The sequence below is a fragment of the Aegilops tauschii genome, chromosome 1, assembly GCF_002575655.3.
Source record: "Aegilops tauschii subsp. strangulata cultivar AL8/78 chromosome 1, Aet v6.0, whole genome shotgun sequence".
NCBI lineage: Eukaryota > Viridiplantae > Streptophyta > Magnoliopsida > Poales > Poaceae > Aegilops > Aegilops tauschii.
The window spans coordinates 90,779,893-90,791,563 of record NC_053035.3 but is presented as its reverse complement, the minus strand read 5'-3'; the positions used below and the strand labels follow the sequence as shown (position 1 = coordinate 90,791,563).

Sequence of the window (11,671 nt, the reverse complement as noted above, 5' to 3'; positions counted from 1 at the left end):
TTCCCCAAGCGCCGTAATTGATGGCGCGGTTGGGTTACCCACATCCGTATTGATGAGAATCCCGTGATAAGGGGACACGATCTCTGCTTCGACAAGACGTGCCAAGAAAACCGCCTCGCAATACGTGCAGTAGCTGGTTGAGAAAAACGGTTCGAATAATGACCGGGCCGTGGTATGATGTCATGCTGCCAAACGTGTCAGCAGATTAGATTTGTGGAAATATTATTCTCTCTACAGTGGTATGTGGAACTTGTTTTGCAGAGCCGGACACTATCCTTGTGTTCAAGATCTTCTATGGAGTATTCGGAGGAAGAACCCGCCTTGCAATGCCGAAGACAAATCTGCGCGCCGGACTCATCGTCATTGAAGCCTGGTTCAGGGGCTACTGAGGGAGTCCTGGATTAGGGGGTCCTCGCACAGCCGGACTATATCCTTTGGGCGGACTGTTGGACTATGAAGATACAAGATTGAAGACTTCGTCCCGTGTCCGGATGGGACTCTCCTTGGCGTGGAAGGCAAGCTTGGCAATACGGATATGTAGATCTCCTCCCTTGTAACCGACTCTGTGTAACCCTAGCCCCCTCCAGTGTCTATATAAACCGGAGGGTTTAGTCCATAGGACAACAACAATCATATCATAGGCTAGCTTCTAGGGTTTTAGCCTCTACGATCTCGTGGTTGATCAACTCTTCTAATACTTATATCATCAAGATCAATCAAGCAGGAAGTAGGGTATTACCTCCATCGAGAGGGCCCGAACCTGGGTAAACATTCCCCCGCCTCCTGTTACCATCCGCCTTAGACGCACAGTTCGGGACCCCCTACCCGCGATCCGCCGGTTTTGACACCGACAGCCGTCACCGCGCGTCGACCTACCGTGGTATGCACCGCGCCGTCTCCCTTGGCGGGGGAACGCCACCGTCCGCGCCGGTCTTCGTCACGCTGTCAGGGTTCTTCGCCTACTTCGAGCACCGCCGCCGCACTCCTAACCTAGCCGCCGCCGCCGCTCTTCTTTGGCCGCCGCCGCCGCCACCTCCGTAGCCGCCGCCGCCCGTCCACCCCCTTCGTCTTCGTCCAGCACCAGCTCGTCGCCAGCGTCGCCGTCATCTACCCCGACCGCTTCATCTACTTCGACAACCGCGGGCGACATTGGCCCCGCGCCGATTGACATCGAGACCTTCTCTGCTGGCCTCTCCGACCTCTTTGACATGGTGTACAGCCCGTGCAGGTCCCAGTCTACGCATGTCCGGTGCTGGCAACACCGTCGTGTGCCTTCGTCCACGACGTGTCCCCGGGCCTGGCAAGCCTGGTGCGGCACTTCGTCAACTTCGCCTTCGTCCTTCTATGCATGCCCGGTGCTGGCAAAACCGACGCGTGCCTTCGTCTACGATGTGTCCCGGGGCTTGGCAAACCCGCCGCGACGCGTCGTCAACAACATCTTCTTCCCGGCGCACCACTACTTCGACACCACTACGCCCATGCTAACTCGGCGCCCCCTTGCGCCCGCGGCTCCACGGTGACTTCCTCGACACCGGCTACCCCGACTCGACATCGACCACGGCATTCTTCGCACGGCTACCTCGACCACGGCTCCACCACATACGTTCTCGGCTACATCGACAAACGGCACAAAGGGCTACCACCTTGCTTGAGCAACCTCGTCGGTTTCTACTCCAGCCACGACTTCCGCGATGCGTCGACCGTTACGACTGTGGGGGGTGTCCATCGGCTTGCCTTCGGATTCTTCTCCAGTCTCACCGTCCGCGTCGCTACCGTTGTGACTGCGGGGGGATGTTGAGTATAATGTTTATTAGGAAAGACGAGATAGATTAGGATTTGTTCTGGCTTGTCTTGTACTCCAAGTAGATGATTGTACTCCTATATATATGCCCACGAGGCTCAAGCAATACAACGAACTATTCCACCAAACCTCTCTCTCCCTTGTAACATGGCTGAAACCAAGTGGGCGATGCAGGAAATGGAGGGGCTGGATACGCAATGAGGGTCGTTAATGGGTAGATTTCCAGTAGGTTTTTGTGCCTGCAGAACTGGTACAGACCGCATCACCATTAAAATAGAGGAGGGCTAGGTAAGAAGAAGTTGAAACTTTACCCCCGCTACGCGGGTTGGTCTTTTTTATTATCCAAATTCGAAATACACGTTGAAAAAAGAAAGATAAATCTAGAAGTGAACAGCGCCATTTTTGTTTGTCTTTCAATGGCACTATTCATGTTGAATTTGTCTTCTTCTTTTTTTCCCGATGTGTATTTTGAGGTTGAATTTGAAATTTTTTATAAGCTGTTGACACATGCCTTGTGAACATTCACATTTTTTTTCATATCTTTCTGAAACAATTGAAATTGACTTTTTGGACATTCGATCACCCAAGTGTGGAGCACTGCATATTCTATGGTGCTAGTTGCTCTTAGAACTGCATATTCTATGGTGCTAGTTGCTCTTAGAACTGCATATTCTATGGTGCTAGTTGCTCTTAGAGAACCTCCATCGTCTTGCGTACAAATAACAAAGCGGAGTACGAATGAAGAAATGTTGGAATCGCTATTACTCCTTTTGATCTATATTATTTGTCGTTCAAACAGGTGTATCTAGATGTATTTCAGTTAGATATATATCCATATGAGCAAAAAGTAATTTGGATCGAATGGAGTAGTACATTTTTCGCCCCGGCCTAGGTTCGAGCACTGAGACACTAGAGCATAATTTCGACTTAAAAACTATACAACAGCAATTTGGTGTCCTTAACCACATCTTAATTGAGAGTCTGATGACGACTAGAATCCAGAGAGTTCATACACGCTCTGACAAAGGAGAAAACAAGAGGTAATTATACACTACATGACAGGGGAGGCATGATCTTGGTTGTCCTTCTCTCGAGAGGCAAAGTCACTAGCACTACTAACCGCACTTGCTGTGCTGCCAGAGCCACGGGGACCCAGCAGTCAGATACAACGCAGCGAGCTCTTCCCTGGAGCTGCCGCCGCCTCATGCTGACCGGCTGAAGAGGTGGTAGGGGAAGTTGCCGTTCTTGTCCATCAATGGCTCCACCAGCTTGGCGATCCCCAGCATCACCCTCATCAGCTCCTCGTTGAACTCCTTCTCCCCCCTCTTCCACGCCGGCATGGCGTTGCTGCTGGGGTTGTTGTCGAAGTGAGCCGGCGGCATGTCGTCGGAGCGGGAAGAGTACTGCTGTCCGGGGAAACCGGCACGGGGAGGGTACGGCGGCAGCGACGGCTGTCCAGGGAGGGCGAGCGGTCCGTCGCTGTGGCGAGGCTGGTACTGCGGCTGCATGTTGAACGGTGGCGGCGCGTCACTCTGGCGAGGCTGGTACGGCGGCTGCATGTTGAACATTGGCGGCGCGTCCGTGCGACGAGGCTGGTACAGCTGTGGCTCGTTGACGCGAGACTGGTACGGCGATGGCTCGCTGATACGGGGCTGCTGGTACGACGATGGCTCGTTGATGCGAGGCTGGTATGGCAGCGGCGGCGGTGGTGGGAGTGGCTGTGAATCAGGTGCGCGTGGCGGCTGCAGTTGCTGGTGCTGTGGGCGCATGAGTGGCTGCAGGTTGGGCTGCGCAGGGCGTGCCGGCGGCTGCAGAGGCGGCTGAGCGAAGCCGAGCGACCTCGCGATCTTGCTCACTGGTGCAGCAGTGTCCGGGCCATTGTTTCCATCGAAGCTCGGTGGCAATGGAGGTGGCTCGACCATGCTGTCCCCACCGTCCAGCACGAACTTCACCCGAGGGGAGTCTCGGAGCGCGCTGGCCGCAGCCAGCCCGCCCTCGTCGTTGCTCTTCTTCAGGATTGACTTGGGCAGCCCAACGGACATGCGCGCCGGCACCGCCTTGGACAGCGTCAGCGGAGCGCCATTGCCGGAGCTCCCAGGCCTGAACGGCGTGGTCTCCATGAGCCGCAGGTCAGAGCGCTGCGGAGGGGCCGGCTCAGGCCCTGGGTCGGCGCCGGCCGACCCTCCCTCGACGCCGCGCAGGTAGTAGTTGGGGGCCACCTGCCCGAACATGGCGTTGGCCTTGGCGTACTTGAGCGCGGCCTCCGCGTCCGACTGGAACTTGTAGATGACCCGGCACATGTGGGACTTCCAGTACACGCGGATGCCGTTGATGTCGAGCGGCCCGAAGCGCGCGAACCTCGCCTTGAGGGAGGCCACCGACGGCAGCGTGCTCTTCAGCGGGAACTTCATCATCAGCGCCGTCGGCGACGGCGTCCTCTTCACAGGCGCCGCCGCTGGCACCTTCTTCTTGGCTGCCGCCAGAGCCTTTTCCTTCAGGCCAGCCCGTGGCAGCTGAGCCGCCGCCGTCGTCCCGCCTCCCGCAGCTGCGGTGGCGGTGGCGACTTTCTGCTCCAGCCCGGCCTTCTTGTCGGCGGCCAGAGTCTTAATCTTGTCCAGCTTGATTTTCTTCTTGGAGGCAATCTCCTCCTGGCGGTCAGACGGCGGGCGCTTCACGCCAGCACTGGTGGGGTCGCTGGGCCTCATGACCGGCTTCTTCTTCAACGGTTTGGGGGGCTGGCCGTCAGAGACGGCGGCGGCGGCGGCGGCAACGACACTGGGCTTATTATCCAAGCCCTTCTTTGACTCTTCCGGCGGATCGTTCTCATAGCTCTTTTTGTAGTGTTTCGAGCGGAACGCCAGGATGAAGGAGTGAGAGGCGTCAGAGATGCGTCTGCCGGCGCCGTAGAAGGGAAGCAGCGGAAGGTTTTGAAGGTCGGATATTACCTGTGTCAGATCTAAGCCGTCAAGGTCGACCTTGGGGGGTGAGAAAGCTGCGGGCTTTGTAGCGCCGGCGTCGCCGGAGGGGGCGGCAGAGGGCACGCCGCCGTTGAGTTCAGCGAGCTTCTTCTTTTTCTTCTTCTTCTTGGGCTCGCCGTCGGCGGCGGCCACGTCTTCGGCCGGCTCCTCGCTGTCGCGCTTGCGGGCCTTCTTGGGCTTGGCCACCTTCTTCGGTGCAGCGGCGTCTGCGGTTGCGCCGCCGTCGCTCGCCTGGTCGGCAGGAGGGAGCGCGCGTCTCTGCAGCATAAACTCCTCCTCGTCGGCGCCTCCGGTGCTGCTGGGTAGCGGCGGCGTCTGCGGTTCAGCCGGGGGGAAGCCAGGCGGCGGGCCACCGTCGTCCGGGGCGGGAGCCGCGTCCGGGAGCGCGGCTGGCGGCAGCGCCGGCGCGCGCGCGTCTTCCCGGCGCTTGAGCAGGTACTGGTCCTTCTTGCTGGCCTTGGGCTTCATGGCCGGCGCGCCGGGCATGATCTTCTCCATGAGCCTCGCCGCCGCGCCGGCTGCGCCCCTCCGGCCCCTCGCCGGGGCGTTCTCCTTCTCCGGCACCTTCTGCCGACCCTTGAGCGGGCGAGCTGCAAGGCATGTCACCAGCGGCACACGTTAGCACACAGCGCGGTACCACATCCATGGGGAAAAGCGCAACAGGAACAAGGCAATGCCAAGGGGTCACGTATTTATATTCGCATTCCTAATAATAGATGTAACACAAGAACAAAGCAAAAAAAAAAAGAACAAAACAAAAGAAAGTAGCACTAGGAAACCAGATCGAAACGACGAATTCGCATGCATTTGAAAGAAATTCGTTCAAATAAAAATGTTTTGTATTCATAATATGGTTTGCATTAATAAGTTAAGAATGTCAAAAACGCTCTTATATTATGAAACGGAGGCAGCATTATTTTTCATTCATATAATTGGCCGTACACTACGGTCTGACCCTGACCCTGCAAAATGTAAATAATTCTGACTGATTAGCATGTGCATGCGTGACAAACTGACCGAGAGGTAAAAGAAACCCGGGGCTAGGTTTAGGTCCAGTCGGTCACAAGGCTATACACGTCGCCGCTCAAATCTCGATTCTGCAGAAAGAGTATAGTAGATGTGGGGCCTAGGAACACGCGGGTGACAAGGAACTTGGTGGTGGGAGCAAAGCGAGCGCCCGCTCCGCATGCCGCAATCTTCGTTGGTGGTACCGATGATGGGCGAGTGAGCCTCTCCCAAAAGATGCTACAACTACCCATTTTGTAGTTTAAAAAGTGCAAAGGCTCAAATATGATGCAAAAGATGCTACTACTCCCCATTTTTTGTAATTTAAAAAGCGCAAAGGCCCAAATATGATGCTATTTGTTGCCATTGAATCAAAACATCATACGCACCCATAATCACACAAAATTTCATCTCTGCTCCCAAACCCTATCCAACCCTACTCATCGCCGCGTTGATGCCATCCCCGACCGTGCTTCCTTCGGTCATCCCCTCTCAACGGTGTTCAAAATATTAGCCAACAAATCAATTAACCGATCGATTAATCCATGCTCGATGGATCACCAATTCATCAATTAACTAGTTTATCGACCAATTAACTAGCCGATTCAAACGTAGCAAATACCAGTTAGCGAATAGCATCGCGTCGTCTCCACCTGTGTGTTTCTATGGCTTTGACAAGACATTCTCCACCCCCTACATGTCATTGTTCGCAAGATCCTCCAGATTGTGTGTTTGCTTCTCGATAAAAGGTATCGTCGCCACCATAACCAACCACCCTCAACCAACTAACTCCATCTTGCTCTATGTACTCGACCAAAGGCGCAACTAAGCATAACTGAAGGGTGGCTTTTTGTTCTCAGGTGAGCCCTAACCCTAATTGGGATGAAGCAAAAGTCGTAAGCTCAGCAAAGAAGGCAACTACCAAACTAAGGATGCCACAACCACTGGAGTTCACATTGATGATTTTGATCAAAGTGAATATTCAAATTGATGCGTTCCATTATCTCACACTTCATATATTCTAAACTCTCCTCACCTCCCCTTCAACATCGACGAGCCCCCCCCCCCCCCCCCCCCCAAATCATCTAAATTGCATGTTTGCTTTCCTCAAAGAGGTGCCATCGCCACCGCAGCCGGCCATCGACCACCCTCGACCAACTCATTAGGTCATGCATGCGATTAACTCCCTCTATTCTACTCACCTGCCATAGACACGATTGAGTATTGCCACACATAATGAAAGCGCGCCTTTTCCTCTCTGTTGAACCCTAACCCTAACTGTGATAAACTAAACTCCTAAAGGTACAAGAGAATGCAAAACATCAAAACAAAGGATGCCACCGGATTTCACCCTGATGATTTTTTATTATCAAAACCAACATTAAATTGGTGTGTTTTATTAGCTCACATTCCCTATACTCCAAACTCTCCTTTCATCTAGTAGGAAAAGGCAGATCATTCGAATGCCTAAGAGTGTGTGTAGGAAAAAAAAAAGAATTATTCTAAAATTTAATTGCTTCAATGACCATGAAAGGAGACCTTGAAAGGGGACTTGGTAGTACTTTTTTGGGGCTAAAAACGGCCTAAGGCATTATATTTACGTTTCTCTGAACTGAATAGTTTTTTTTTTCTCCCAAGTGCTACACCTCTGGAAAGATGAGGTGCACGTGCGATTGCAGGACGGCAGGTACGTGTTAGTTTACAATTTCCTTGGCGATTTGTTTTCCTCTCTTTTGCTCAGGTGACTTGCATCACCACTAGGTTCTTATTTTCAGAGAGTTCTAAAAAATGTTGAAATTTTATACTCATAAAATTCTAAAATATTGCCAAGGTTTTAGTAGAAAATATGATACAGTGCTCTAAGTGGTGCTCGGTGGTTAGCGCTGGGGGGGGGGGGGGATCCTGACGCTGCTGCGTTCCTAACAGGTCAGACCGATGGCCAGATTCTTGATTCCCCATGAGTTCTACTGAAACTCCATCTGCAGGCTAGGTTCCCACGGAAAAGTTGGATATGAGGTGCAAAGGGCTCCGTTCACCGCAGGCCAAGTCCCCAAACAGCACAGCTGGTGTGAGAAACGCAATTTGATAACGCTATCTGAATTTCCTTGGGTAGGGATGTGACCCATCCGTGTCACCGAACAAGATTGGCATATGGATTCCACAAAGTTCTGTGGCGAGTGGGCATGGCATATGGATTCGCTCTCAACTCTGGAAGGAAGGCATGGCCAATCAACTTCCGAGCTTTTAGCAAGGGGAAGAACCGCAGGCTCTACTCTGCGCTGGAACAGCCCATCAAACACCCCTTCCTAGCATGGCTTCGACAGTTCATATTGGAGATGAATCATCGGTCCATAAAATTCAGGAGAAGATAGCAATGCGTACTTCTTCATAAGCTTCTCATCATAACTGTAGCATGCCTGGATCAGCTAAAAGGACGGGCTGAAACTGCTTTCAGTGGCGTCTTCTGATTGTTCCAAACTGCTCCAAATGTGAGGCAAAACTAGTTGAACAGGCTCCAGTAAGAATTTGGGATAGAATGTCCTCTGAACTGCTCTGAATGTGAGGCCAAACTAGTGGAACAGGCTCCGGTAAGAATTTGGGATAGAATGTCCTCTGAAGTGCTCAGAATGCGAGGCAAAACTAGTGGAACACGCTCCGGTAAGAATATGGGACAGAATGTCCTCTGAACTGCTCCGAATGTGAAGGAAACTAGTGGACCTGGCTCCGGTAAGAATTTGTGATAGAATCCTCCTCTGGCACAACGCCTAACTCAATTCGGTTTAGAACTTGCATCAAAGTTTAGTACAGTGGTCGAAGATCAAGGTAAGGAGAGGGCAAAGGGGTTAGATAGCGTACTCAGAGTTGTTGCTGGTCTGGCCAAAGTAACTCTATATAGCTTTCACCATTCGTTTTCTCGCCATCTTGGAAAAAATGCATATGTCGGCAGATGTTAACTTCATTTTGGTTGTCTATGCAGGACCTCAACTTAAGAACTATCAAGAATAATTCGAATGTAAACTGTTTTGGGATAATCAAGATAACTTTCAGGTTATAATTGTCATGTGCAACCAGATTAATTCCACTAAGCGATTAACAAGAAGTCCTGCTAAAATTACTATAATCACTTGACCATGCATGTCTAAACTGACAATAAACATCCTTGAACTGCTACCTTGTAGATATATTTACATGCTTATTTATGAATGTAAAGTAATAGGCAGTGTACGGTGTTAAATTGATGCCTTCCTTCATGTGTGCAGGTGAACTCAACCGCCTTACCTCGATGCCTGCTCAATGATGAAAACGAAATAGTGCATCCAGAATATGTATAAGTACCCCAAGTCCATCTCGACCAATCACCGATATGTTTTTAGCAGGCACGTAAACGTACCTTCTTTCAGAATCAGTGTTCCTATACTTATTCAGTTCTTCTTATCAAACATTGCGCTAATACTCCTCACCAACAACAAAAACAAAAGGTCAAGTTGCTGAAACTAAGCGATTCTACCTTAATATGCGAGATTATGAAGGGCTGAAGAAAGGTACAACGTGAACGCAACTGAAATGCAATGCGATGTTAAACTAACGCACACTCACAGGAAGAGGAAAGAGATCCAAATCCCAAATATACCAGATTTTAAGGCATGGCCTTAGAAGAAACTAGATGAGTAACAAGTACCCAAATCAAGGAAATATATGGATGCAAGAGAAACATTTCAGAATCCATCCAAAATCCATCATAGCACACAGAAGCTGCTGTTTTAAAAATCTATATGCACCGTGGAGAGGTAAACTTTCATTGTATCTTTTAATATTTGTATTCAGCATAACTGGATGGGAAAGATAGATAAGTGGATAAGCTATGGACGTATGATACACATATTCTTGTGTGTGGAACAAGTCCTCATTGATCAAACGATATTCGTATGTGTATAGCTTTCACTTGATTCGGATTTCATCTTGTGTCAAATGCAGATTTTAGTATTTATTACCAGTATAGCTTTGCACAATTATGCACATGATTTGTGTAAAAGGTGTTGGCTATACAGATAAAAACATTTTTCGCATTCATGCAACACACAGTTCAACAAAAGAGAAATAATAAATATTTGAAGAACCAATATCCAGTTCACTATTCACATCAAAAGGATTAGTATCAGGTAATCTGCCCATCAAGTTCAAGTACATAGCAAAAACAATAACAGAACAATGAATAGTAGTACTACTAGGATTGGGCATGTGAGTGTCGATACCTCGTTGAGACCGTTCATTCTCAGCCTTGACCTCGCCTTCAAGGGCCTTCTTCGAATCCACCCCAAATGATTCGGCGTAGGTGAGGTCGTACCTCTCGTACCTAGACCGGCGGTACGCCATGAGCATCGCTGCCATCTCGATCCCAGGCAAGGTCCGTGCGGCCGTCTCCGCCGCGTCGCGCTGCTGCACGGCAGCGTTCTGCAGGAAGTCATACATCTTCTGCGGGACGAACCGCTCCCGCGCGGCCGTCACCTGTTCGGGGAGGTACTCGGCGTTGCTGTCGAACCCGGGCACGTTCACCAGGAGGAACCTCCGATCCTCGTTGTGTTGGCGGAAGGTGTCGGGTCCACGGCAGGGGCAGAGGAGCGCGAGCGCGCTGCGGCGCGAGATCTCGTCGAGGGACTCGGCGACGGCGGCGGGGAAGGTGCGGCTGCCCCCCTGCGAGGTCTTCTCGACGAAGTGGTCCTCGAAGCGGACGAGCTCGTGCGGCTCGAACCAGCCGTAGCTGCCGTCGCCGAAGAAGGCGACGAGGACGAGGCCATGGCGGTGGCCGCGATGCACCTCCGGATCGTCGGAGAGGGTGAGGCTGTAGACGTGGCCCGGCCACCACGGATGCGACTTCACCTTGCCCCAGACCATGTCGCCGAAACTGGGGGTCCAGCCCTCGCCGTCACCAGCGGGCACGACGGCGCCGGAGCCGGCGGCGGCGGGGGCAGCCATCCTGCGGCGGGGAAGCGAAACCCTAGATTTGGGTGCGGGGTCTCTCGGTCTGGGCTTAGGTTTGGGTTTGGGATTGCGCTGTTTGGGTTTCGGGGGTTGGGGAAATTTGGGGATCTCGGGCCGGGTGGGACTGGGACACCGTCCGAGGGGCATCATGGTAATTAGGTGGAGAAGAGGAGAGAGAAACGAAAAGGAAATGATTTTTTTCGCTGAGGCGAGGCGTGCCGAGGCGAGCAATTTATACTAGTCGAAGGGGGCAAACCATACCGCACGCGGTATGAAATCGCGCCCACTGAAATTTGAAATGACTTGAAATATTCGGCGTGTGTGGCTTGGTTATAGCAAATATGTTAAAATGGTTAAATGGACCACAATATGTTTATGTAACCACTGGGCCGCCGTGAATCTTCATTGTTGGGATGTTGGGCCTTTAAAATATCCCTTTATGAAATTGGAAGCTAACACTCGTCATTTAGAAAAGAATAAAAAATATATGTAAATACAATTCATTGGTCAAGCATATGAAACAACAACCAAAATATGTGCAGACGCGATGATTAGATAGAGTTGGCATCAAACATTATCAAACTATGTGAGGCATAGAAACTTAAAGCAACTCCAAATGCAAAAGGAAAGGCAACTTGTCAATATGTTATCAATGCTCAAACTATTGTTTAGAATTTTGTTTTCATGGTTGTAAGCGGTCCTCTTTTGTTTCCTAACAAGGCCAATAGTAGGTAGAAAATAATTCACTATAATGGTAAAAACAAGTGCCGCCATAATGGCGATCTAGTTACTAAACCGATTAACCTTTTGTTGTTATATTAGTGATGTATGTTTAAAGATATCTAGAAAGAGCTACCTCTACAATGGTGATGTATCTACCAAATTGGTTAGCACTAGTTATCACTAG

General features: G+C 51.0%; 1 protein-coding gene across 4 annotated transcripts; it reads right to left on the bottom strand.

Annotated features, from left to right (window-relative positions):
• Positions 1–2,721: 2,721 nt before the first annotated feature.
• Positions 2,722–10,961, bottom strand: LOC109761235 (PWWP domain-containing protein 1). Of its 4 annotated transcripts, none has more exons than XM_040399371.3 (3): positions 10,038–10,961; positions 4,747–5,369; positions 2,722–4,632 (listed from the first exon to the last, which is right to left on the bottom strand). In XM_040399371.3, the coding sequence occupies exons 1-3, from the start codon at positions 10,912–10,914 to the stop codon at positions 3,004–3,006; spliced, it is 3,129 nt and encodes a 1,042-aa protein (XP_040255305.2). In that variant the 5' UTR covers positions 10,915–10,961; the 3' UTR covers positions 2,722–3,003. The 4 variants fall into 4 exon arrangements, with proteins under 4 accessions (XP_040255305.2, XP_020175636.3, XP_040255310.2 ...); XM_040399376.3 differs by lacking the exons at positions 2,722–4,632; positions 4,747–5,369 and adding exons at positions 8,875–9,071; positions 9,176–9,231; XM_020320047.4 differs by having other exon boundaries at positions 2,722–5,369.
• Positions 10,962–11,671: the final 710 nt, after the last annotated feature.

Bases quoted from the DNA above. Each gene is read 5' to 3' on its own strand.
- LOC109761235 (XM_020320047.4), bottom strand. From the start codon at position 10,914: ATGATGCCCCTCGGACGGTGTCCCAGTCCCACCCGGCCCGAGATCCCC. The intron at 5,370-10,037 runs GTATCGACACTC...CATGCCTTGCAG, and splicing joins GAATGAACGGTCTCAACGAG to CTCGCCCGCTCAAGGGTCGG.